The following is a 27,816-nucleotide window of genomic DNA, read 5'->3' as shown; positions in this document are numbered from 1 at the left end:
AAACCCACTCCCATAATTCAGTTATCTCTGACAGTCATCACATGTCGGGATTATGGGAGCTGCAATTCAAGATGAGATTTGGGTGAGGACACAGCCACACTATATCACTGAAAATATCTGGATGAAAATTGGCATCTGTGTAGTCATTAAAGCGTATTAATTCACATGGTTTCTTTTGCATCTTTCTTTAATTGTTCTATTGTTAAAGGAGAGGTTGCTGATTTACAAGCTTCATTTTAGGCAGAATAACCCTTAAAAGCCAAAATTTTATCGGCAAAAATTCTTAGGGAGTATAGAGTCTAAAGGAGCTGCTAATGAAAGGAGCCATTTATTGTATGTCTACAGTCTGAAACAATCAAGTGGCTTGTTCTTTTCATTTACCTTGAGCATACATTTAAAGTTAAATGATCTACCTCAGGGCTGAATTCTCAGAAGGAGCACTAATCTTCGTTTTTATTATTATTGAAATCAGCCTTCTCAAAAATTTGGAGGCTTGAATTTTTCAAGAATACTTTCGCAGAGAGGGGCTAGGAAATGAGTGCTGGTGATTGGGTAGAGATGAAATAATAGAGGTGTAGAAAATAGTCCTGGTACACTGAGTCTGCCTGCATGTGGGGGCACAGAGGAGTCACTGGTCACACTAAAACCAATTAGTTCTCAGAAATGCAAAGGCCTGAAAACATATCTCAAAAGCCCATTCTGCACTGTGCGTATCAGCTGGGAAAGAAAATAACCTGTACATCAAACCTTTGTGACCTGCAACTTATCTATATAGTAAACCTACAGGTATATACTCCTGAACCTAAATACAAGTTTTAAAAAGCCAATTTTAGCTTCTGGTGATTGAGGAAGTTGTAAATCTTGTGATATCTGGAATAATGGCTGGTAATAATTTAACAAAACCTACTTCTTAGCAGAATCTAGGCCCCTTTCATTAAGGTCAATTTCTCCCGAAGTTAGCATGGCCCATGACCAGGAATGATCAAGAGAAGTATGGAGGTTAAAGGCAAGATAGAGTTGATTAGGTCAGGTCTCTTTCACCATCATAATTTCCTCATAGGTGTAAATTTGCAAAGGTGATTCAAGATGAAAGGACTATACTCTCATAAAGAACATGAAATTATTTTATTTATTCTGTACCTGAAATAAGCACTCTCCCTTATTGTCAGTTTAAATTTAAAAAGAAAAAAAATAATCCCTGGATGTTGCAGTAAATAAAATTCCACTGCAGAAATTATGCTTCAAAACACCACATTCATTTCTTAAACTTCACATGCATTGCAATTTCCCTCAGCCAGCTTACAGGATATGTGGAAGAAATTCAGAACCTCAAAGATCAATATTATCAGTTATCCAGTAGAATGTTGTTTGCATAATTAAGATTTTTGAAGGCAGGGGATATTCATTAGCCTGCCATTGGAAAGGTTATGGCACTCTTGTTTTGCTAAGGAGGAAGGAGTTGTGGTGGAAGAAAGACCAGTAATTCACTGCATGTTGAAAATCTTCATGCTCCTCTACAGAAACAACATAAGCAAACAAGTTATTCTGCAGAATTGAGAAAGAGAGAACAGTGAGTTAAGAAAAGATGTGCTGAAGACAGAAGGGTACTGTTAGAAAATTAATCACCTCTCTCTTTAACGAGGGACGAAAGCATTGCCATGTGATATTATAGGACACCAAAACTGGCATTATTCATCATTGCCTTATGTATCCTGAATGACAGGATCTTTTCACGTAAGCAAAGCCTGATGACTTTCATGAACAAACCCTGTCAAAAATTTAGTGATGGACACAGGTGTTGTAGAACATTTTTAGCCTAAAGCACTAATTAATAATAACTAATTAAGTAATGGGGGAGCTTTACTAGTGTCTGAATATACACACTAATCAGGGCTAATCTCACATTGGGTCCCTCTGTACTTTAAAGAAGATATGGTTGTGTCTTAAGCTTCCAACAAGGAAAGGCAAGGGTGTCTTTCTTTGAAGCTTCAGGACAGAGTGACTCCCAATATGGACTTAGAATTTTTATTGTCATTGTAGAACAAAAACCATCCTGTGACTTTCTTTGGAGCCAGCCCATTTCCTCCTTTCCAGTCCAGAATATTTTTTCACATGAGCTCAGGAAACCTCATGGAAGAAAAGCTGTTGACTCAACTGTTATACAGCCTCATCCTCAACTCTTTATGTTTTAAAAGTGGAAGCCTGCATTTAGTCACTCCTTGAAACGCTGTCATCTTTGGTTACGGATATTCTTTAAAGGAGTTGGTTTGGATTTATGTTATTTTAGGACTTAAAGCAGTCAGTATTCATACAAACAAACCTCTCCCTTATATGACACAGTTGTTCATAAAAGGCTTCAGGGTTTCCTTGGGAGAAAGGCTCAACTAAGGATGCAATAATGGTACAAGATAGAAAGAAAGAGAGAAGGAAGGAAGGAAGGAAGGAAGAAAAAAGAAAGAAAGAAGGAAAAGAAAAGAAGAAAGAAAGAAAGAAAAAAAGGAAGCAAGGAAGGAGGGAAGGAGGGAGGGAGGAAAGGAAGGAAGGAAGGAAGGGAGGAAGGAAAGAAGGAAGGAAGGAAGAAAGAAGGAAGGAAAGAAGGAAGGAAGGAAGAAGGAAGGAAGAAGGAAAGAAAGAAAGATAGGGAAAGGAAGGAAGGAAGAAAGAAAGAAGAAAGAAAGAAAAAGGGAAGAAAGAAAGAGAGAGAGATAAAGAGAGAGAGAGAAAGAAAGATAGGGGAAGGAAGGAAGGGAGGGAGGGAGGGAGGGAAAGAAAGAGAGAGAAAAAGAGGAAGAGAGAAAGAAAGGGGGAAGGAATGGTAAAGACAGAGTGTGTGAGAGAGAGAGGAAGGCAGGAAGGGAAGGGAGGGAATGGTGGAAGGAAGGAAGGGAGGAAGGGAGGGAGAGGAAAGAAAAGGAAGGAAGGAAAGAAAGAAAAGGAAAAAACATTAATGATACACTGAATCTAGTAAAATTTATATCTTCTGAGATTGCTTCATGTTATTACTATTTTAGATTTATTTTGTCTTCTACATTAGCAACATATGTATCAAAATATTGTATCATAATGTCAACCTAAACCATAACCATTATTTATATAATTATTTCTACCACAAAAATTTTAATCCAGTTTTTCTTGTGGGGATGATGACTGAGGTGAGAAAGAATGAAGAAAGCAAGCTATATCTGACCACCAAAAATGTCCTGTGTTCTTTTGTAGGGTTTTTAAGTACCGGTGACCAAGCAGCAAAAGGCAACTATGGGCTCCTGGATCAGATTCAAGCACTGCGCTGGATTGAGGAGAATGTGGGAGCCTTTGGCGGGGACCCAAAGCGCGTGACCATCTTTGGCTCAGGGGCTGGGGCCTCCTCTGTCAGCCTGTTGACCCTATCCCACTACTCCGAAGGTAATAAGGGTGTTCACAGGGTGAGCAGGCAAGTGCCTTGAAACAAGAAATGAATGGTTATAGTTCATACCTGAGACGCATGTTCAGGTTGCAAAAAGTCACTCTGGAAATTGCAACAGAAAATGCCAAAAAGATCCAATGAATCTGTCTTCGTGTTTTTTAACTCAGCTGTTTTTCCGTTTACTCTGTCACCCAGACTGGAGTGCAGTGGCACAATCATAGCTCATTGTGGCTTTCAACTCCTTGGCTTAAGGCTTCTCCCATCCCAGCCTCCTGAATACCTAGGACTACTGGCTAATTTTTAAAAAATTTTTATTGAGAAGTGGCCTTGCTGTTTTCCTGGGCTGGTCTCAAACTCCTGGGCTCAAGTGATCTTCCTGCCTTGGCCTCCCAAAATGTTGGGATAATAGACGTCAGCCACCATGCTTGGTCAGCAATATTTTTCTCCTAATTTAAATGTGTGACAGTTAGGTGTTGGTTACAATAATTGGAACAAAATAAGTACTTTAAAAGTCCTGACACTTGTTTCTTTTGCCATTCTGACTGTATTTGACTATTTGAAATTGTATTAACTTCTAGCTACAACTTAGTAAGAGTAATATGGAAGAGAGAAAGTATGTCCGTGAGGGATGCAGATGTACAGATTTTGTAATCATCAGGGCTTTTAGCCACATGTTTTTGTAGAAGTCATTCTCTAATTCGTAGTAATTCTTTAAATCTTCTGGAAGGGCTGGGCGCGGTGGCTCACGCCTGTAATCCCAGCACTTTGGGAGGCCGAGGCGGGTGGATCACAAGGTCAAGAGATCAAGACCATCCTGGTCAACATGGTGAAACCTCGTCTCTACTAAAAATACAAAAAATCAGCTGGGCATGGTGACGTGTGCCTGTAATCCCAGCTACTTAGGAGGCTGAGGCAGGAGAATTGCCTGAACCCAGGAAGCGGAGGTTGGGATGAGCCGAGATCGCGCCATTGCACTCCGGCCTTGGTAACAAGAGCAAAACTCCGTCTCAGAAAAAAAAAAATCTTCTGGAAATATTAAAGCATGTCTGGTACATTCATGTAGAAGTAGGTTGTGGGTAGCAATAGATTCTACCCAGAGGAATAGTGTCTCTCTCCCTGACTGTCTCCCTCCCTCTCTCACTCTTCCCCTCACTCTTCTCTCTCTCTCTCTTCCTGTCTGTGTGTCTCTCTCCATATATCTTCCTCCCTCTCTCCCATTCCCTCTCTCTTTTCCTCTGTCTCTCACCCTCTCTCTCTCTCCCTTCCTGCCACTGTCTCTTCCCTCTCCCTCTCTCTCTCCCTCAGACTGTCCCCCCTCCTCTCTCTCCCTGTCTTTTTCCCCTTCTCTCTTTCTCTCTCTTCCTGTCTCTCCTTCTGTCTCCCCGCTCTCATCCTCACTATCTCCTTTCCTGTCTCCCTTTCCCCCCGCTCGCTCTGTCAGTCTCTCTTTGTTTCTTTCCCTCTCTCTCTCTCCCTCCTTCCCTTTCTTTCTCTCCTGCAAATATGACTTTCAGCAAAGGACCTCCTAGCTGGTCGTGTCAGCATGAGGCACTTGCAAGTTTCCACAGTTTGCTTTTCTCTCTCTCTCTCTCTCTCTCTCTCTCTCTCTCTCTNCCATTTAGTTTGTCACACAGGCTGGACTGCAGTGGCACAATCATAGCTCATTGCATCCTCCAACTCCTGGACTTACGGATTCTCCCATCTCAGCCTCCTGAATTCGTGGGACTACTGGCTAATTTTTAAACATTTTTATAGAGAAGTGGCCTTGCTATGTTTGCCCAGGCTGGTCTCAAACTCCTGGGCTCACGTGATTATCCTGCCTTGGCCTCCTAAAATACTGGGGTGACAGATGGGAGCCACCATACTTGCTCAGCAGTATCTTTCCGCTAACTTAAATGAATGACAAGTAAGTGTTGGTCACAATGACTGGCACAAAGTAAGTACTTTAGAAGTCCTCATATTTTTGTTTGTTTTGCTATTCTGACTGTATTTGACTATTTGAAATTGTATTAACTTCTAGCTACAATTTGGTAAAAGTAGTATGGAAGAGAGACATTATGTAAAAAAGGAAGAGAGACAGTATGTCAATATTGCAGATTTACAGATTTTGTATTCTGGGGGGATTTTAGACTTTTTTTAAGTCACTTTTCTAATTCATATTAATTATTTAAATCTTCTGTAAACATTAAGAATATGTCTGGTGCATTCATGTAGAAGTAGGTTCAACCTGAAGGAATAATGCCTCTCCCACTGACTCTGTCTCCCTCCCTCTCTCACTCTTCCTCTCATTCTCCTCTCTCACTCTCTCCTTCTGTCTCTGCCTATGTCATTTTCAATCTCCCTGTCCCCTCTCTTTTCTTCTGTCTGTCACCCTCCCTCTCTCCCCTCCTTCAACTGTTTCTCCCATCTCCCACACTCTTCATCACACAATCATTCCTCCTCTCTCTCCTAGTTTTTCCTAGTCTCTCTCTGTCTCTTCCTCTCTCTCCCTCTCCATTTTCCCACTCTCTTCCTCACTGTCTTGTTTCCTCTCTTTGTTCCCCCATCTTGTTATCTCTCCCTTTGTTTTTTTCTCTGTCTCCCTCTTTCTCTTTCTTCTGCAAATATGATTTTCAGCAAAGGACCTCCTTGCTGGACACGTCAGCATGAGGCACTTGGAATTATCTACAATTTGCTTCTCTCTCTTTCTCTCTCTCTCTCTTTCTCTCCTTCTCCCCCTCTCTCTCTATATATCTATATCTATATTTATATATTATATATATTATATATTATAATATATATCTGTGAGATATATATATATATATATATATATATATATATCACAGAAATACATGTGCATCATGCCCAGATGTGCACTTGGACATGGTAGTCAGCATGGGAAACCATACTCAATCAGAAATGCATTTGGATGACTAAGTAGTACTTGGTTTTGCTGCTTAAGTACTAGTCACCATAGATAGTCACATCCCTGAGCTCTGCTGCACTGCCTGAGACTCACTAGCAGCCATCTCAGTCATCAAGACAGCTTTGCAATTTGTTCTGTGTCATCAGTGGTCTTCAAAATGCCACCATACTGACTGGACTGTTTACATCCAAAGTACTGAAAACCCTAATGGAATTTTGTTTTGTTTTTTTTTGTTTTGTTTTGTTTTTGAGAGAGAGTCTCACTGTATCACCTAGGCTGTAGTGCAGTGGCACAATCTTGGCTCACCACAACCTCTGCCTTCCAGGCTCAAAGCAATTTTCCTGCCTCAGCCTCTCAAAAAGCTGGGATTTCAAGTGCCCATCACTGTGCCCAGCTAATTTTTGTATTTATAGTGGAGACGGTGTTTTACCATATTGGCCAGACTAGTCTCAAACATCCTGACCTCAAGTGATCCTCCTGCCTCTCTCAGCCTCTGGAATTGTTATTTTTAAAGTTAATAGCCAGGAGCCAGGTGCAGTGGCTCATGCATATAATCCCAGCACTTTGGGAGGTTGAGGCATGTGGATCACAAGGTCAGGGAATCTAGATCATTCTGGTCAACATGGTGAAACCATGTCTACACTAATGTAGAAAAAAAAAAAAAAAAAAACAGCTGAGCATGGTGATATGCACCTGTAGCCCCAGCTCTCGGGAGGCTGAGGTAGGGGAATCACTTAAACCCAAGAGTCAGAGATTGCAGTGAGCGAAGATCACACCAGTGCATTCTAGACTGGCAAGAGAGAAGACAGCAGTTATCAGCTGGGCAGGGTGGCTCAAGCCTGTCATCCTAGCATTTTGGGGGGCAGAGTGGGAAGTGTGGGTTGAGCCCAGGAATTTGAGACCAGCCTAGGCAATGTAATGTGACCCAGTTTGTACAAAAAGAAATAAAAATCAGCTGGGCATGCCTATGGTCTCAGTTGCTTGAGAGTCTGAGGTGGGAGGATCAGTTGAGCTAGTGAACTCGAGGCTACGGTGGGCTCTGATAGTGCCACTGCGCTCCAGCCTGGGTGACAGACCCTGCCTCAACATAAAAAAATAAATCAAATTTAAAAGTATCTCTTTTTAAAGTAACTGCAGGACTTTCTTCACTTCTTGTACCATTTGAGCAAGTTTTTGGATCACTACGCTCCTCATTGCCTTCATTAGCAAGATAGGATGAGTGAGATTTCCTAAAATCCTCCAAACTCTGAATTTCTTGAGTTGTTAGTTCATAGTGTTTTGCCCATGAGACCAAAGGCCTTTTACCTGTTATTAGTGCTAATTACAGGGAAGAGTAAGGTCTCATAACTGTACTAACTTTATTTTAAAAACAGGAACAGTGAATAATCTGATGAATCATTTGTTACAGAGATTTCTATGACTTTTTGAAATATGTATATATTCACTTTTGTCAGTTAATATTATGACAGTTGTAGATTTAGAAAGCAGTCAGAACCAACTTCAGGAGCGTTGAAACACATGTAAGCCACACTAATTGGAGGAAGTTGTTAATTAAGTCAACATATTGGCAGTTATTTGCTGTATCACTACCTTTGCATTGGTCACTTATGCAAGGCAGTACTTCTAAACAGCCCATCAATATAATCAAGAATTATGAAAAATATGAGCCAGACACTGTGGCTTCTGCCTATCCTCCCAGCACTTTGGAAGCCTGAGGTGGAAGGACTGCTTGAGTCTAGGAGTTCAAGGCCAGCCTGGGCAACATGGTGAAACCCCATTTAAACAACAACAAAAAAAATTACAAAAATTTGTCAGATGTGGGTGTTCATGCCAGTATTCCCAGCTACTTGGAAGGCTAATGTGGGAGGATCAGTGGAGCCTGGAAGGCAGAGGCTGCAGCAAGCCAAGATCATGCCATTGCACTATTGCCTGAATTGCAAAGAGACACCCTGCCTGAAATAAAAATAAAAATATCCAGGCTGTTCACTTTAGAAATTTTAGTCTAATGAAGGCAACATATATGTGGCAAGAGATAGTTTTATGAAGGTATTCATCCCAGTATTATTTTCATAGCAAAGAATGAAATGAAAAGCTAAGAGATCAAAAGGATAGGAGACTTATAACAAACCATATGTATAAACTCAAAAGAATAAGAATTTTCCTAAGATATACAACAGCTGGAAAAACACAGTGTATACAGCTGTGTAAATATTGGGCTCAGGTATTCCAAAAAGGTGTGTGAATGTGAGAGAAAGAATTATGTTAATTCCTAGCATACTCATTATGCTGAGTTCTGTTTTAAAATATGGCTTATGGGTGATTCTTTTTTCATCATCCAGGTTTTTTAGTGTTATTAAGAGTTACATTACTTCCCTAACACACAAATAAGTATTTTATTTATGATAACTTATATATACTGCTACCTAAATTATTGTTAGTAGTTATGAGAAAGGTGGGAAAGAAATTTCTCAAAGCATTTTTTTCCTAATTCTTAATGTCTTAAGTAATGAAAGTATCCAACAGATTACATATTNTCTCTCTCTCTCTCTCTCTCTCTCTGCCTGTCTCTGTCTCTTTCTATCTCTCTCTCTCCTGCAAATAAGACTTTTAGGAAGGACCTCCTTGCTGGGTTACTCAGCAAGAGGTCCTCTGCTTGTCCCCATGGAAGCTCCAAACTCTCCCTGGGGCCCTGCTAATAACCTGTAGAAAACTGCTGTCTGCCAAGCAGAGAAAGGGGAAACCGCAAAAACACATGTGCATCATGTTACCTCAACCAGACATGCACTTGGACATGGTAGTCAGCATACGCGACCATACCCAACCAAATGTGCGCTTGGACTTCTGAGCAGTAGATGGTTATGCTGCCTAAGCAGTGGTCAGCATAGACAGCCACACCCCTGAGCCCCACCAGAGTGCCTGATGCTTTCCCTGGAGGCTCACTCAGTGGGATTCCCTGCTGTCCCTTGGTGAGGGAGGTGCCCCGCAGTATCAGATGAGAGACTTCAAAGGGGAGGCCACAGGAATTTGAGGCAATTGGTTCTGGAAGCAGGATCACAAATCCTGGACTGTGGCCTAAAAGGTAGAACGCGGAAAATCTGCAGAGCAGATCCAGCCCTGGGTTACCTGGCCAGTTGCAAATGAATATTCATAAAGCCATCTTAGTTATCAAGACAGTGTTGTAATTTGTTCTGTGTCACCACTGGTCTTCAGAAAGCCACCATACTGACTGGACCGTTTACATCTGAAATACCCAAAACCTTAATGGATTTTTTTTTTTTTTTACATGGAATCTCACTGTGTTGCCCAGGCAGGAGTGCAGTGGCACAACCTTGGCTCATCGCAACCTCCACCTCCTGGGTTCAAAGCAATTCTCCTGCTTCAGCCTCCCGACTATCTTGGATTACAGGTGCCTACCACTGTACCCAGCTAATTTTTGTATTTTTAGAATAGATAGGGTTTCACTATGTTGGCCAGGCTGGTCTCGAACTTCCTGACCTCAAGTGATCCACCCAGCTCGACCTCCAGAATTTTTATTTTTAAAGTTATCAGCTGGGTATGGTGGCTCATGGCTGTTATCCCAGCACTTTGGGAGGCTGAGGGAGGAGGATGACTTGAGCTCAGGAGTTTGAGACCAACCTGGTCAACACAGTGAGAACCCATTTGTATAACAGTAAAAATCAGCTGGGCCTGGTGGCGCATGCCTGTGGTCCCAGTTACTTGATAGGCTGTGGTGGGAGTATTGCTTGAGACAGGGATGTTGAGGCTGCAGTGAGCTGTGAGGTGCCACTGTACTCCAGGCTAGGTGACAGAGTGAGACCCTGTCTCAAAATACATACATACATACACACATACATACATACATACACACATACATACATACATACAATTAAGCATCTTTAAAGTAACCGCAGGACTTTCTTAACTTCCTGCACCATCTGGACAAGTTTCTGGATCACTATGCTCCTCATTGTCTTCATTAGCAAGACAGGATAGATGAGGATTTCCTAAAATCCTCCAAACTCTGAATTCTTTGTGTTTTTAGTTCATAATGTTTTGCCCATGAGACCAAATGGCCTTTGACCTCTTACTAGTGATGATAAGAGGAAAGGCTCATATTTGTATTAACTTTATTTTAAAAACAGGAAAAGTGAATAATCTGATGAACCATTTGGTATAGAGATTTCTAAGTAATTTTTTGAAAATACCTAGATTTTCACTTTTCTCAGTTGATATAGTCACAATTGTAAATTTAGAAAGCAGAACCAACTTTAGGAGTAATCAAACACATTTAAGCCACACTAATCGGAGGAAAGTGTTAATTATTTAAGTCAACAGGTTAGAAATTATTATCAGCTGCAACGACACCTTTGCATTGGTCATTTCTGCAAGGCAGTGCTTCTAAACAGCCTGTCATCCCAGCAATTTGGGAGGCCAAGGCGGATGGATTGCTTGAGTCCAGGAATTCAAGACCAGCCTGGGCAATATGGCAAAACCTCATCTCTGCAAAAAAGAGACTCACCTGTAGTCCCAGCTACTTTGGAGGCTGAGGTGGAAGGATCATTTGAGCCTGGAAGCTAGAGGCTACAGCAAGCTGAGATCATGCCCACTGCACTCCAACTTGGGTGGCAGAGTGTTACCCTGTCTGAAATAAAAATAAAAATACCCAGACTTTGCCTTAGGAATTTCTTGCCTGATTATCTAGTCTAATGAAGACAAAGTACACGTGGAAAGAGATAGTTTTATGAAAATATTCACCCCAATATTATTATCATACCAAAGAATGAAATGAAAAGCTACAAGATCAAAAGGGGAGGAAAGTTATAATGAACCGTTTGTATTTACTCAGAAGAATAATAATTTAAGGATTTACCTAAGGTATACGAACAGCAGGAAAAACACAGTGTAGACAGCTATATAAATGTCGGGCTCTGCTATGCAAAACAGACCTTTGAATGGGGGAGAAAGAGCTAAGAATTATGTGAATTCCTAGCATACTCATTATGCTAGGGTGAGTTGTGCTTTAAAGTATGAATTACGCGTGATTTTTTTTCATTATCCAAGTATTTTAATCTTATCAGGAGTTATACTACTTCCCTAACATACAAATAAATGTTTTATATATGTTACTTATATATACACTGCTACCTAAATTATTTCCAGTAGTTATGAGAAGGGCGGGAAAGGAACTTATCACAACATTTTTTTTTTCCAATTCTGAGTGTTTTAAATAATGAAAGTATCCAATAGATTACATATTGACTTTGGGTTTTTTTAGACATTTTAAAGTAATCTTCAGAGCCAAGCACTCAAGTAAATACTTGCACATTTTTGACAAATGTTCCCAAGATGGCTTTGATGACATAGTGGTCAAAACCATATTGCTTTCAACTGGCAGACCTGTGTGTCATCTTTCGGCAATCCTCCAATCTTTAAAATCACATCTTCCTGATGACAGTCATGCTTTCCTCATATTTGATTGCTTCTGTGACCTTAAAAATTGATAGGGCATGAACTTCTGGACTCACAGCTGAATGCCTTATTCTTTAGTGTCCAACTCAGGCAGGGATTCAAGGAAAGAATAGGAAGCAATTGCAAATAGAATGCTCTAGCTTTTACAGACCACTGTCTATTGTCCTGTCATGATTAAAAATACAGATTTTATAATTCTAGACATCTCGGTAGTAGACTGAGCTGTAGATGGAGAATTTTAAGCTTCACTTAATATTCCTTCTAAAATTGGCTATGAATTTTCAAGTTTTTCATCAAATGACACATTTTTCATATGGGGCAAAATAAAATATATACATCTCTGGCTTTACAACAGATGTGGTTTTTGAAGGAAATTACTTAAAAAAATACTGTTTACTTGGGTACACAGTTGAGGGGTAGGCATAGGTAAGTCCATGCATTTAATTCCTAAATCTTATCTTCATTAGACTAAAGGTAAAAACACAATCCTAAATTAGCACCCTGAAATTGATTCAAGTGGATTTTTATTTCCCTGAATGAAGAGATAAATGGATTTGGTTGTGAGACAAGAGGGCCTTTTAAGTTTTCCCAGTTTAAAGCCTGTTTGTGTTTTCCTCAACCACTGGACCTCATCACCTTGGAAAACAATATTGCAGTTTCTGTTTTAGTTTATATATATGGCATCTGGAGGCAAGGAAGCAAAAACGACACCAAACTGTGGATAGAAAATGAAGTCACATGTATTTTACCAGTGCAGGAAAAGTGACAATGTGGTTTCATTTTCTTAAACTCGTGTGTGAGTGTGTGTGTGTGTGTGTGTGTGTGTGTGTGTGCGTGCGTGCGCGTAGAATAACCTTCTGTAAAATGAATGTTCAGGGGGAGGAAGGAAGGGGGAATCGAAATGAAAATGGGTAAAAGGGCCCCTGACAGAGCTGAATGCTACTACATCCAAAATTCACATGCCTGAGAGACAATCACAGCCTTCATTGCTCAGTAAAAGCTGCGTTTCTGTCCTGCGGGTTTTCATTTGCATGTCCACAATTTTGCACCTGCAGGTCTCTTCCAGAAGGCCATCATTCAGAGCGGCACCGCCCTGTCCAGCTGGGCAGTGAACTACCAGCCGGCCAAGTACACTCGGATATTGGCAGACAAGGTCGGCTGCAACATGCTGGACACCACGGACATGGTAGAATGCCTGCGGAACAAGAACTACAAGGAGCTCATCCAGCAGACCATCACCCCAGCCACCTACCACATAGCCTTCGGGCCCGTGATCGACGGCGACGTCATCCCAGACGACCCCCAGATCCTGATGGAGCAAGGCGAGTTCCTCAACTACGACATCATGCTGGGCGTCAACCAAGGGGAAGGCTTGAAGTTCGTGGACGGCATCGTGGACAATGAGGATGGTGTGACGCCCAATGACTTTGACTTCTCCGTGTCCAACTTCGTGGACAATCTTTACGGCTATCCTGAAGGCAAAGACACTTTGCGGGAGACTATCAAGTTCATGTACACAGACTGGGCCGATAAGGAAAACCCGGAGACGCGGCGGAAGACTCTGGTGGCTCTCTTTACTGACCACCAGTGGGTGGCCCCCGCCGTGGCCACCGCTGACCTGCACGCGCAGTATGGCTCCCCCACCTACTTCTATGCCTTCTATCATCACTGCCAAAGCGAAATGAAGCCCAGCTGGGCAGACTCGGCCCACGGCGACGAGGTTCCCTATGTCTTCGGCGTCCCCATGATCGGCCCTACCGAGCTCTTCAGTTGTAACTTCTCCAAGAACGACGTCATGCTCAGCGCCGTGGTCATGACCTACTGGACAAACTTCGCCAAAACTGGGTACGTTCCTCTTCGGGTCAGGGCCGCGCTGTCCTCGTCACTCGTTTGGGTCCTCAGTACAGATGTTGGTTCTACCGGCATGTGCAGGAGCACACACACATACACACACACACATGCAGGCACACATGCACACACACACACACACACACACCCAGCAATAACAGGCAGCCCCTTCCCAGCGTCTATGGGAACTCATTGTTTTCTTTATTCCTCAAGCGTTCTAGGAGCAAAACACTTTACTGTCAAACCAGATTTTTACGAGGGTTCTGATGGCCCATTGGAAATTCCAGAGTTCCTACCTACAAGTGTAGGACTCACACGTACATGACGGTTCTGTTAATAGCTGATCAAATGGTTTGGTTTTGGTTCTTGTTGTTGTTTTACAGACACAGGCTCACTCTCTTGCCCACACTGGAGTGCAGTGATGTAACAGTAGCTCACTGCAGCCTTGAACTCCTAGGCTCAAGCCATCCTCCTGCCTCAGCCTCCTGAGGAGCTGGGACTACAGCTGACTGCCACCATGCCTAGCTATTTTTTTTTTTTAATTTTCGTTTTTTGTAGAAACAGGGCCTCACTCTGTTGCCTAGGCTAGAGTGCAGTGGCGCAATCACAGCTCACTGAAGCCTCGAACTCATGGGTTCATGTGATCCTCCAGTCTCAGCCTCTCGAGTAGCTGGGACTACAGGGATGCACCAAAGTGCCCTCACATGAATTTTTGTAGAGACAGGGTTTGCCATGTTGCGCAGGCTGCTCTCAAACTCCTGGGATCAAGGGATCCTCCCACCTCAACCTTCTGAATAGCAGGGACTACAGGTGGACACCACCATACGCAGAAAACTTTACTTTGTTAGAGACAGGGTTTTCTATGTCACCTGATCTGGTCTCAATCTCTTGGGCTCAAGCGATCTTCCCACCTCAGCCTCCCAAAATGCTGAGACTACAAGTGTGAGCCATCGCACCAACTCTGATTACAGAGTTTTAAGTCTAATTTACACCATATCTCTTTTGTTAAATTGTAAGGATATCACAGCACACGAACCACTTGGGGAACTGTGTTCATCGCCTGGCCATAGGAGTGAAAACAAATATCATAAGTACAGAGAAATATAAAAATGTATTCCTATATATATTTAATAGACATATATAAATATAGATATTCCCATATGTATTATATATAGTACATATACATTTGTATTTGTATATATATAAAATACAGAAAAATATTTTTATATAAACAAATATACTATATATGCAAACATATATACCATATATACAAATACAAATATATATATATGTATTTCCTTTGCTGTATAAATAGCTATATATAAAGAGAGAGAGAGAGCAAATGAAAATATATTTGTATCATATTGCTATATGGAATGCATATACAAACACACACGCAAACATACATGTGTATCTCACAGGAAAGCTCATTTATTGGCCTAAACATACTAGAAAATAGAAAATATACAAAAAGCACACATACAACAGAGTCTGCCAGTATTCTGCTAAGAGGATTCTCTGCAAACCATGGGAGAAAAGAACCCAAAACATCCTAAATAGCTCCATTCATTGTGGCATCTTTTCATTTTGTCTTGTCTGATAATGTAACTGTGGAAGTGGATGGGATATCATTCTGTTCTGCCTTTGTGTGCCTCCATCATCCACCCTGCACCTCTTTACAGCAAATGAGAGTGAGATATGCATGTCACCAAGGGAGGATCCATCTCCCCATGCGGAATGAGGCTCTGAGACTGCAGTGGCCCTGTAATCCTGAGAAGACCTGGGGATACCGGTGGTTTCAAGGCCTAGGTGTTTAGCAGCTGGCATACTGTACAAGGATTCCAAAGTGGTTTGGGTTGGGAGTGACTTAAGAATGTTTTGTGCTCTTGGCAAAAGTACAGCCTGTTTTTGGAGCGGAAAGTGTGTCATCTGGGTACCAATTTTCAATAATCAGACTTTGTAGATTTGGTCTGAGAAAGGCTACCAGGAGGAGAAGGGAGAAGAGACCGTTTGGTGGAGATGCTTTTCTATTACACAAAGGTTCTTTCCTGTGTGAAGAAATGATTGAAATCAAATTAATACTTTTCTTAAAGTAGACTTTGTTTATTAGTTTGCTCGGGCTGCTGTTAAGAACAGACTATCAAAACAGTATCAAAAACTGTATGTCTGTGCTGGGCACAGTCGTTCATGCCTGTAACTCCAGGACTTTGGGAGACTGAGGTGGGAAGATCCCCTGAGGAGGCCAAGAGTTTAAGACCAGCCTGGGCAACATAGTGAGAGTTTATCTCTACAAAACAATGAAAAAAAATTTATCTGGGTGTGGTAGCATATGCTGAGAGTCTCAGCTACTCAGAGGGCTGAGGCAGGAGAATCACTTCAGCGCAGGAGGCTGAGGCCGCTGTGGGCCATGTTTGCACCACCGCACTCCAGCTTGGCTGACAGAGAGAAACCTGTGTCTTTATAAAAAAACAAACAAAAAGGCACAAAAACCTGTGTGTCTTTTAACAACAGAAATTTATCGTTTCACAGTTCCTAAGACCAGAAGTCGCAAATGAAGGTGTTCACAGGGCCAATTTTCCTCCAAAAGCTGTAGGGGGTCATTTCCTTGCTGCTTCTTAGCTGCCGGGGTTTGGTGCAGTCTTTGGCATTCCTGGCTTGCGGGTGCACCCTTCACTCTCTGCCTTTCTCGTCTTATGGCCTCCCTGTGTGTCTCTGTCTCCACATGGCCGTCTTCAATAAGAGCATCTGCCAAGGTGCGTTAGAATCTCACTCTACTCCAGTATGACCTCATCTTAACATAAATAATTATATCTGTAGTCATCCTATTTCCAAATAAGCTCACATACTGAGGTGCTGGGATGAGGACTTCAGCGTACCTTAATTTAAGGGGAGACAGTACTCAATCTCTAGTATTCTGTGAAGGCAGGGCCAGCCCCTCTTTTGTGGCAGCACTAAGATAGGCGGTGTCTGCCCTTGCAGAGAATTTCATCCTCCTGAAGCCTAAAGACCTCCATGAGAGTTTTCCAAAAGGGCCATGCTCATTCAATCTTCACTGCATTGGCATACAAATGTATTACTGACTTTGTATGTAAACACTCTCTTTACTTACTTTTATTAAAACCATATGCTTTTTCTTTTCCTCCTTACATAATTTGAAAATAAACTTTACACGATTATCTTAAGTGGAAAGCTAGAATCATTCCTCATACATTTTATAGAACCATCAAAACAATAGTGAAATCTAAATAATGCTGTTAAATTCTCATTAGCTCTATCTATCTTCCTGACTCCCAAAGACTCTGGGACTGAGGCTGGCTCTCTCATTATTAAAAAAAGGAAAAAAGACAGAAAAAGATAAAGGAAGTTAATTAGTTCTGTGAGGTGATGGTTATCATGGCTGGCAGCAACTGGATGCTTTTACCAGGACATCATGAAGGTCTGAGAGAGCCATGAGAATACTACAGTGATCTCTCTGTTACTGAGTGCTTTCTAACACCATAAATCTGTTTCTTAAAATCACTTAGCTTGGAGCCTGGGATTTCCACCCTGGGTTTAGGGAATACATCCATGTCTCCATTCATGGTCTGTGTTGAGGGTGCTTCTAGCTTTCATGAAGGCCCTGACATCACTGGAGCAGATGGGGAAGGAATAACCACTAGAACTTGGAGAGACGCTCTGATGCTACTGAAATCAAAAACTGCAGGTAGAGACAGTTCATTGAGGTACCCAGAGCTCGAACACTGGTCCGGCTGAAGCCTCTATTTTTGTTTCTTCCACCCATGAGAAATGTCCCTCAAATAGCACTGAGTATATGAGTGCAGTGAGTTCTTTTAATTCATTGGAAAGGTATCAGAATGACTCAAATGATTTTTCAAGGAAATTACTCAGAACTTACATCGCATGTGAAATGCAAGGTGTGGATTCAAATACAAATAGTTGAAGTGATCACACCTCCGTGGCAGCCCCATAACAGAAGGAAGTGGGGAATTTCACTGTCAGGCACAGTCTGGGCTAGGTGTTTGTCAGTGGATGAAAAGGGCTTCAGTTGCAGTTGCTAATTATTTGTTTATTGCAAATTGGGTGGTGGCCCGATCAGTCCAGGGCAGCGGAGGACTCCCTGTCACCAGGTGCAGAGAACAAACCAACCTGATACCCATAAGGAGAAAGTATGGAATGTGCCTTATCTGTTGTCACAGTGTGAGCTGCCAAGTTTAACGCCGTTCTGCAGAGCACACACTCAGACAGTGACTCACAGAACAGGAGGGCTTATTTCTGCATACCATCACTGTTCCCTTCCAGCACCGGAGGTGATAGGAGGAAACAAGAATAGCTCCCAGCATGTCTGTCACTACACAGTGCCGTGGAGAGAGGATCGCATTGTGCCAGGACGTACTTTACCACTCTCAGTGAGTGTCACGTCAAGCGTTCTAAACCTGCAGACACGGCACACTCTCCTGACGGCACGCAAGTTTGTCGAGATGAAGTGGATGGTGTCTGGATGCCTCTATACAGACATCTCAAAGCAGATGCTTTTGACCTTTAGTCTAGGTTTGAGGGCACATATACCTCCTATACATAAACTTTGGATTTTGGATGAGAACAGAAAAATGATGTTGGGACGTGCATGTTGGAAAAAAAGAAAGAAAGGGAGAAGGGTTGTAATGAAGGAAAGAGAATTGTGTCGAAGGAAGGGAGGGAGGGAGAGAAGGAAGGAAGGAAGGTGGGAGGCAGGGAGGGAGGGAATCAAGAAAGGAATGGAAGAAAGGAGGAAGGAAGGAAAGAAATCAGGAAGGGATAAGGAAAGGAAAGAAAAGGAAGGAAGGAAGGGAAGGAAGGAGAGAGGGAGGGGGGTAAGGAAGGAAGGGAGGGAGGAAGAAAAGGAAGGAAGGAGAGAGGGAGGGAAGGAAGGAAGGGAGGAAGGAAGAAAAGGTAGAAAGAAAGGAAGGGAGGAAGGAAGAAAGGGTAGAAAGGAAAGGAAAGAAAGAGTGAGAGAAAAGAGGGAAGAGAGGAAGGGAGGAGGGAGAAAGAAGAGGAAGAAAGGAAAGAGTAGTGAGGGAGAGAAGGAAAAAATGGAGGGAGAGGAAGAAGAAAGGGAGGGAGAGAGGAAGAAAGGGAGGAAAAAGAAAAAGGGATGGAGGAGGAGAGTAAAAAGGGAAGGAGGGAGGGAAAGAAGAGAAACAGGGAAAGGGAGGGAAGGGAGGAGAGGAGGAAAGAAAGAAGGAAGGAGGGACGGACAAGTGGATCATTGCTTACAAACCATGTCACCTGTATGTTTTCATGGTAGCATTAGGTGAGAGGGCTCTCCCATCTTGGAAAGGCAGAGTCAGTGAGTACACATAGTAGAAATGAGGAGGAGGTCCCTGCGGAGGCTGTACACCGTGAAAACCTCCATCAAGACAGGATGTTAAAATCAGTGAATACCAGGGCCTCAAGTAATCCTTGCTATTTTTTTGTATGATTATTTTCAATGGGGAAGTAGGTGCCCAGGCCTGTGCCTGAGGGGGATTCTCCTCTGCAGCAAGGAGGTGCTTCAATGTTTAGTCCAGGTCAGGGTGCTAAAATCATGCTGGAAGAGAACCGTGCAAGCCCAAACATGGAGAGGCATTGGAGAAATAAGGTAGATTGAGACCGTTTTGGGAAATGAGGAGCAGCGTCAAGGAAAAGTGAACACTAACTCTAAGGTTTGAAAAGTGTTCTAGAGAATTAAAGTCCTTTTCCTTTAAAATTATTTTGGGAATTGGAGAAAAGGGGTTTGTCCAAGCCGATCAATAAAATTCAAGTGCTCATTGATCCAGGATTCTTTCATTTTGAGGTCTGTCTAGAAAGAGATGGACAAAAAGGAGTGGGGGAATCTTAGTTTCTTTATAAATTATGACAAAGGGCAGTGCTTTGAAGTAACCAAACAATGCATTATAACATAAAATAGAAGACCTTAGGTGGTATTGGTAGTCAGAAATGAGAAGATAGTTTTGTAATGGCAAATCAAATCAACACATATCTTGATTGTTTTATGTTGTTCCATCAAGTTTGGGGTTTGTACAGCAGATTGATTTCTATCCTGTTTGCGTCAGACGCCATCACTGCTTTTGAATGTGCTGTATCCTATAATTAACTTATATTCAACCATTGTTAAATCTTTGGGAATAAAAGAAGTCCCAATGAGGTATTTAGTGGGGATGGGTTACAGAAAGTTGCAGCATAATTCTGGCTGTAAAGGCAACCTTTATTAGCAAAAAAGGATTTTAAGCTGAATGAATGAACATCCTCACCAGGTGCCTAAGAGGAATCACTGACTGCATAATGAACTAGACTAGTAACAGATCGTTAACTGCTAACAATGTTTTGGGTGTAAGGAAAACCTGTACTACTTAAAGGAACAGCAGAGAGGATTCACAGATATTTTTACAGAGATCATAGTACTGTATCCATCTCTAGCTAAAGAAATGAACAAGACCTTAGGCACTCGAGTCTCCGCTGCCAAAATTGCATTTCAAATAAAATAGGACGGGTGGAAATGGATGCGTTAAGTGCTGGAGCATTAGGAGGAAGACATGCATTGAGTATTTTGCTAGAGAGAACAATTTGTGCTTCTATCCTCAGTCACTGCAATCTTTAATTTTTCTCACAGGAGTTTAGACACTTCTTATGCTGAATAAAGTCTAAAAGACAAAACATTGGTATCCCACGTCCAGATCTCACTGTCTGGAGGGTTTGGTAAGGGAGAATGACTTGGGCTGTCATAATGTCCACAAGTTTAACTGGGTTTGAGAATTCTGGGTATACATCTCCCAGATCTTTAATAGACAGATTGTTGTCAGGCGGCAGCTCACTTATCTGGATTTCCCAAATCCTCTGCTTTACTATTCGAGAACAAAATAAATGTGTTTTCTTTACCTCTCAAATATACCCTGAATTCCTTCAAAAGTAGCCTAGTAGCCAACACGAACAGAATACTCCTTTTCCGAGATGCTCACTGCCTAGTAGATGAGATTGCCGCACATCTAATAGAACCAATTCAGTAAAATTGGATCCATGGAAAAAAAGGAAGAATCTTCACTTCCATTCATTTCCTTAGAATATTAAAAATCAGTAACAAATACTAGGAAATTTTTTCCTAAAAGATTTATTCATTTATTTTTATTTCAACACATTAAATAAGTGAAAATTTAAAAATTATTTCAGAAGGCTTAAAGAAGCAAAAGAAACATGAGATGCTACATTGAATCCATCATTTTTTCAAAGCCCCACATAAGAATACATGCACAATAGATAAAAAACGGAAGACTTTTCAAATGCATTGTTTATGAGTAAATAAGAAATCTCATGGTATTGGAACCTATGAGATTGTATATATTTGTTCTCACCATCTTAGTAAGGTGAAAGCACAGCAGTTAGTGTACACTCAACTAAAAGGTAAAGGTCAACTTTCTTTTTCTTCTCTATTACATTATACATCTTATAGCTATTATCTATAGATAGATATATACATACACATATATACACACATAATATAAACACATATATTGCATATAGTATACAGTTAGTATACAGTATAAACTGTGACATGTAGTATACGTGTATATACTATGTAATATACAATATACTCATATACTATGTAATATAGAATTACAGTATATACTCTGATATACAGTATATCATTCCCTAGTTCTCCCTTCCTTGCAATATTGTAGGTGTTCTAATTTTTATATTGGAAGAAAGGGGATAATATTTTCTGAATTCTTACCACATGCCAGACATTTTTTCATTTTCTTTGAACCTTCATTACTTACCTCCAAGCCTGATATTCTCATTCACTATGTAGAGGAGTGAATTAGTGCCAACACTGGCTGGAAAACTTGCTCTAGATTTCATAGCTGTTAACTATCCACAGCTTCAGAAAGTTGAATACAGGGAAATGATTTCTTTTACCACCACCACAGACTCAAATTGAGGGGAGAGAATCTTCCTTTAGCACATGTGGCACCTCTGGGTCAAGTATATTGTTTGAATCCCACACAATGTCTGGTAATGGCTAGATACATGCTCTTCCTTGCTCCTGCAGCCTTCTGCCATGCAGGCCAATATGCAATGGTCTGAGGCAGCTTCACAAAAGTCCCCCCAAGGAGGAGTTACCTGGAAGATAGACCTTAGCTTAAACCTGGAGCCGTTGATCAGGGTGTTGCAACTCCCTGCTTGCCTGAGTCTGTACATCACATCTAAATGCTCAGTGCTAACCACTAGATAACATTTTACCATGCATAATCTCAAATCTTTTTTATAACAAATAAACCAAAAAAAAAAAAAAAGAATTAGCCAGGCATGGTGGTGATGCATGCCTGTATTCCCAGCTTCTTGGGAGACTAAGGTGGGAGAATTGCTGGAACCGGCGAGGCAGAGGTTGCAGTGAGCTGAGATCATGCCATTGTACTCCAGCCTAAATGATAGAGAAAAAATAAAAACCAAAAAAAAAAAAAAGGAAGAAACGAGAATTTGGCCATTTGTTGTTTGAAGGGGAAGTGTTATCTTAAAAGAGTTGGTTCCAAAGATGTTTATTAAATGCTTTATGTTTTATGAATTGTCTCCAAATGTTTTTGATTCTCCTTCTACCTGTGCCCACTTGTGCAAATAATAATAAGCTAATTCTTTGGCTCATAGTTTCCAAGCACGAGTTAGTATCTGTAATAGCCCTCAGCTTGTTTCTGGGTGTGTTATTTATCTTAAACATGTTAACCTCACCAAAACTATATGCATCATTTTACCAAACTTCTTATACTAATGTAGTGTGCTTTCTTCTTTTCTGGACTCAGTCTTCAAAAGGTGTCCACGTGCATACGTATTTTACTTTCAAATAGAGAGCTAACAAATGGTGCATATGTCTATTTACAAACATTTTGTAATTATAAAGCCTATTTTTGTTTTGACTGTTAATATCCATTTTCATTCCTAAAACTGCAACATCTATTCATTTACTTCAAAAGCAATTCTTCCTTTTTTATTCTTTTATTGCATTTTAGGTTTTGGGGTACATGTGAAGAACATGTAAGATTGTTCCATAGGTACACACATGACAGTAATTCTTGAGCAAGAAAGAGAATGCCCATTTCTTGAACAAAAGTTTCTTAATCAGAATTTCTCCACCTCAATGCCATTAACACTTGGGTCTAGATAACTTCTTTGCTGTGGGGGTCTCTCCTGTGAACCAGAGGGTGTTGAGGAGCATCCCTGACTTCCAGCTTTCATAGGAACTTTCCTCTGTCTACGAAAACCAAAATGTCTCCAGACATTGCCAAATATCCCTTTGGAGCAAATCACTCCTGGATGAGTTTTACAGTTCAAAATGAGTGAAACTTGAAATACTGAAATTTTTCCTAGAGATACTTCATTTTCCTTTTTTCCCTTTATTTTTGAAGATCATTTGATGCCTTGAAAAATAGTAAACATGTTATTATAAAAGTGCCATAATACTGCTTTCAGGATTTATATTTAAAAGAAAAATAAGAGCAATTTTAAAAGGAAAAGACAATATGGTAGACATGTGTCGGATGAAAGCAGAATGCACTTGCTGCTGCTTGTGTGTTTTGTGCTCATTGATAAACATACATGAAGAGCAGATTGTAACTTCCTGATTTATTGGTTTAAGATACTTTAATGTCAAATATGGAAGAGTATGACCTTTCTTGTTTTCTTCGTTCTATCCCCAGTGATCCAAATCAACCAGTTCCACAGGATACCAAGTTCATTCACACGAAACCCAACCGCTTTGAGGAAGTGGCCTGGTCCAAGTATAATCCCAAAGACCAGCTCTATCTGCATATTGGGTTGAAACCCAGAGTGAGAGATCATTACCGGGCAACGAAAGTGGCTTTCTGGTTGGAACTCGTTCCTCATTTGCACAACTTGAACGAGATATTCCAGTATGTTTCAACAACCACAAAGGTTCCTCCTCCAGACATGACCTCATTTCCCTATGGTACCCGGCGATCTCCTGCCAAGATATGGCCGACCACCAAACGCCCAGCTATCACTCCTGCCAACAATCCCAAACACTCGAAGGACCCTCACAAAACGGGGCCGGAGGACACAACTGTCCTCATTGAAACCAAACGGGATTATTCCACTGAATTAAGCGTCACCATTGCCGTCGGGGCGTCGCTCCTCTTCCTCAACATTTTGGCCTTTGCAGCGCTGTACTACAAAAAGGACAAGAGGCGCCATGAGACTCACAGGCGCCCCAGTCCCCAGAGAAACACCACAAATGATATCGCTCACATCCAGAATGAAGAGATGATGTCTCTGCAGATGAAGCAGCTGGAGCACGATCACGAGTGTGAGTCGCTGCAGGCGCACGACACGCTGAGGCTCACCTGCCCGCCAGACTACACCCTCACGCTGCGCCGGTCGCCAGATGACATCCCGCTGATGACGCCAAACACCATCACCATGATTCCAAACACACTGACCGGGATGCAGCCTTTGCACACCTTCAACACCTTCAGCGGAGGGCAGAACAGTACCAATTTACCCCACGGACATTCCACCACTAGAGTATAGCTTTGCGGCATTCCCCTCCTGTCCCTCTGCCCCTCCAGCCCAGCAACACACAACAGATAAAGAAACAGAGAAAGAAAGTCTCCAAATCACGAATATTATTTTCCCGCTGACTTAAGACAAAAATGCAAAAAAGCAGTCATCCCGTTGTCCCGGTACACCCTTCTCATTGGCGTTTTCCAGTATTACGAGATCAACTTCTGACCCTATGAAATGTGAAAAGTGTACATTTCTGTTACAATACTGCTTTAAGATCTTGGCCACTCCACCCGATGTTTCGATGTTTCGTGTGACTAGGACATCACCATTTCAAGGACCTGGGTGTTTCCACCATCACGGAAGCAACTGACACTTCCGGAACTCAGCCAGGGACACTTAATGTTTTTTAATTACAATGGAAATTTAAACATTTCTTTCTGGGCCACACAATGGATGGCTCTCCTTAAGGGAAGAAAGAGTCTATGGGCTTTTGCCCAGCACGTGAAGCTGTAATCCAGAGAGAAGGAAAGGTAGAAATTTAATGTCAAAATAAAAGAATTGACTATGCAGTGAAATCTGTACGGTTCTGTGCAAAGAGGTGTTTTGCCAGCCTGAACTATATTTAAGAAACTTTGTAAAAAATAAAAATGTATATAGCTGTGAGTTCAAACAAAAACACAAAAAAGAAAAAAATATTTTGTTGCTTTTTTCAGTTTGAAACGTTTTAGCAAGATACTGCTTTTACCACTGCTCTGCATATATCTACAAATAGATATATTTATATATATGCATATATACAGACACATACATATTAATATCATCTCTGTTCCTGCACGAAAAAAAAAAGAGTTGCTTTTCTTATTAATTACTTGTAAACAAAACGTGATTTTCTGACATGAGATTTTCATTTGTAAGAGGATGTTATGTCATACAGAATACTCAGAAGTTCACTGTGGCTTATTTCTCTGTGTCAGGTTGCAAACATGCATGCAAGAACATTTTTAGGAGACCACTGTTTTGGAAAACTTTGATTTGTACATGTTAGCTTTTATGAAATTGCAGCATAGAAAGAGGTCCCCAAAGTTGAATGTATTTAAAGTTTGTTCAGTTAGACACACACACACACACACACACACACACGCACACACAATCAGCAGGGAAAAAATATATAGAAGTCTTATTCTGTAGTTCTGGCCATTTGAATATGTTTAGGAAGAATTGCTTCCCATTTCAGGATCATGCCAAAAAAAAGGAAGAAAGCTTGCCTTTGGTGGGGCTATGGCCTTTGGAGTAAATACTCCTCTGTGTTCCCTAGCAGCTGCAGGAGGGTTTGGCCGATGAAGTACCTGCTCAGCTTAGCTAATCAGATTGAAGGAAGACATGTGTCTTTCCTTTCTGTTTAAGCACTCAGTCCCTTATTTATCAGTAAGCAAGTTTTTAAAAATCTTTAATATAATTTATGGGACAAAACATATGCTTGTCTGAAAATATCACCTTTTGTGGATGTGTGTATCTGGTCACCAAACTACGACTATTATAGAAGAATGGGGGAAAAGGATAGAACATTAAAACTGCTTTGCATGGGTTTTCTGGGAAGTTAGGATAGCTTCACTGACAAGGCATTGAATGGAAATTTTTCACCCATTTTAAATTGGTGACCTGGAGATCAGTGATTTGTCTTTCTGACAGCTTGTCATTTTCTCATTTCTCTTCTCATTTTCAGGAAGGTTTTGAGTATTATAAGGTATAAGGAAACATGGTAGCAATGGTTACTTTATATTTTGTCTTTCAAAAATTACTGCATTACCAAGAAAGAGTAGCCAAAGATATTTGAAGATCATGTCCCTGGGCTCCATTGTGAGTTATTCTAGAAATCTAGTCTTAAATGTCTCTGCTAAAGTGGACATTCCCCATAAAATTATCCAGCTTCCTGGCTCTTTTGCAATAACAACTTTGATTACACTCAAACTATAGGGATGTACCAGTGTTTGACAGTGACCTCTAGAAATAAAAAAAATGTTTTTAGAAATGCATAAAAATCACCCCCAAATCCTGTTGCTTGTCTTGGGTTAAATTTGAGAGTGATTCTCTGTGTATAAATATGTGAAATATTATGATCTCAGCTTAGCACATGTGAAGCAACATTTCTTTCCTACAGAGAGGTGACATGGTAAGATTTCATTTCCAATTCATTGTTTCATAGAGCTATCATCAGGTCATTTCTGCAAGCAATGTGTGACCCCACCTGAGCAACCACAGATAGGCTCTCCGTGACACTACAAAGGAAGTGATGTGTGGCATCCATGTTGGTTTCGTCTGTCTGTAATGTGAATTCCAGTATTTGTTTAGTATTTCCAGTTGTCTCCTGCTAGCAATATGTACAGTAACGCATCAGGCTTGTGACATTTGAATAAGGAATAAAAGAGTTCCTGTTAAGTGAATAACTTTAGCTTTTACAGGGGTTTATGATCAAAAGTGATTTAGTACATCTTAAATGATATCTTATTTCTACATGGAAAGAAGTTATAGAATCTTCATAGAGTTCTATGAGAAAAAATATACTTGCTATCTATAAAAAAGAGAAAAAAGAAAAAAAATGAGAAAAAAAGTAAGAAAAAAAAATCCTTTCCTAGGCTTTTATTCTTGATCTTCAAAGGCACGCAGGGTTTAATGGTTCCTTGGGTTATTATTTTGGAATTTTGTTTTTTATTTTGCCTTAAGTAATATTAGAAGATATATATGGCCGGACACATATGTATAAACTTTTCAGCAGCATTTTTAATAATAAAATATCACAGTATTTTCTAATGCTTTGTGCAAATACTTATGCGTTCATTCTTTCTTGGTAGGTGGTGTATTTTATTTGCTTTTGTTCTTTGAAAGCCTTTTTCTTTATAAAAGCTAAGTGATGCGTCTGACATAATCTACAAACGGATAAATTAGTTGGTAATGGGTTGGATTCTTTAGCTTTGGCCAGATGCACAGTTGAGGAGGCTCTGCTGGCCTGATTTTGGAAAACTAAGCCCTGTTTAGTGAAACTCCTGAGATGTCACTGTCTGAAAGTTATTTCTACTACTGCTCATTCTTGCATCACTGTGTTTTGAATTGTGTTCAACATACTAATACCCTAACACTTTCAAATAGAGAGCCTTAGGTGAGTAAACCTTCAAGTGACAGCAAGAAATTATGCTGAACAAAACTCAAGAGGCAGAAAATCACTATCATTCCAATGGGAACTCATTTGTCAATTTCTTCCTGTGCATCCGACCATCACGATCTTATTTGACATTCACAGTAGCCCTAAGGGACACACACCTGCATTGCTCCTGTTTCATAATGGAAGATGTTCAGAGGAAACTTGCCCCTATTAGGCAGGATAACTTCATGGATAACAGGATAGTATATCCTCATAATCCAGTCTTTTCACCAAGAAGTTATACGGCAAGGACTTCTAAGTCAAGGCCCTGTGTGTTGTGATAATCCTAGGTAAGTATCGGATAAAAATAGCAAGGACAGGGACACTGTGGCATATGTGAACTCCTAAATCCTTCAGATGTTGGTCCCAATCATGTGAAGGCACACAGGAGAAATACATACACATATATGTACATGTATGTGTACATTATATGTGTGTATACATGTACATATCCTATATATGCATGTA

At 40.9% G+C, this 27,816-nt stretch overlaps 1 protein-coding gene across 1 annotated transcript; it reads left to right on the top strand.

Annotated features, from left to right (window-relative positions):
- The first annotated feature begins 3,218 nt into the window (after positions 1 to 3,218).
- On the top strand, positions 3,219 to 26,960 carry LOC108295559 (neuroligin-4, X-linked). The gene is made up of 3 exons (XM_017517841.2): positions 3,219 to 3,402; positions 12,833 to 13,622; positions 23,327 to 26,960. Exons 2-3 carry the CDS (start codon positions 12,943 to 12,945, stop codon positions 24,174 to 24,176), a joined length of 1,530 nt encoding a protein of 509 aa, XP_017373330.1. The 5' UTR covers positions 3,219 to 3,402; positions 12,833 to 12,942; the 3' UTR covers positions 24,177 to 26,960.
- Positions 26,961 to 27,816: the final 856 nt, after the last annotated feature.

The sequence above is a fragment of the Cebus imitator genome, unplaced genomic scaffold (assembly GCF_001604975.1).
Source record: "Cebus imitator isolate Cc_AM_T3 unplaced genomic scaffold, Cebus_imitator-1.0 Scaffold649, whole genome shotgun sequence".
NCBI classification, from domain to species: domain Eukaryota; kingdom Metazoa; phylum Chordata; class Mammalia; order Primates; family Cebidae; genus Cebus; species Cebus imitator.
The sequence above is the reverse complement of the archived record's forward strand: the minus strand, read 5'-3'. Positions and strand labels throughout refer to the sequence as shown.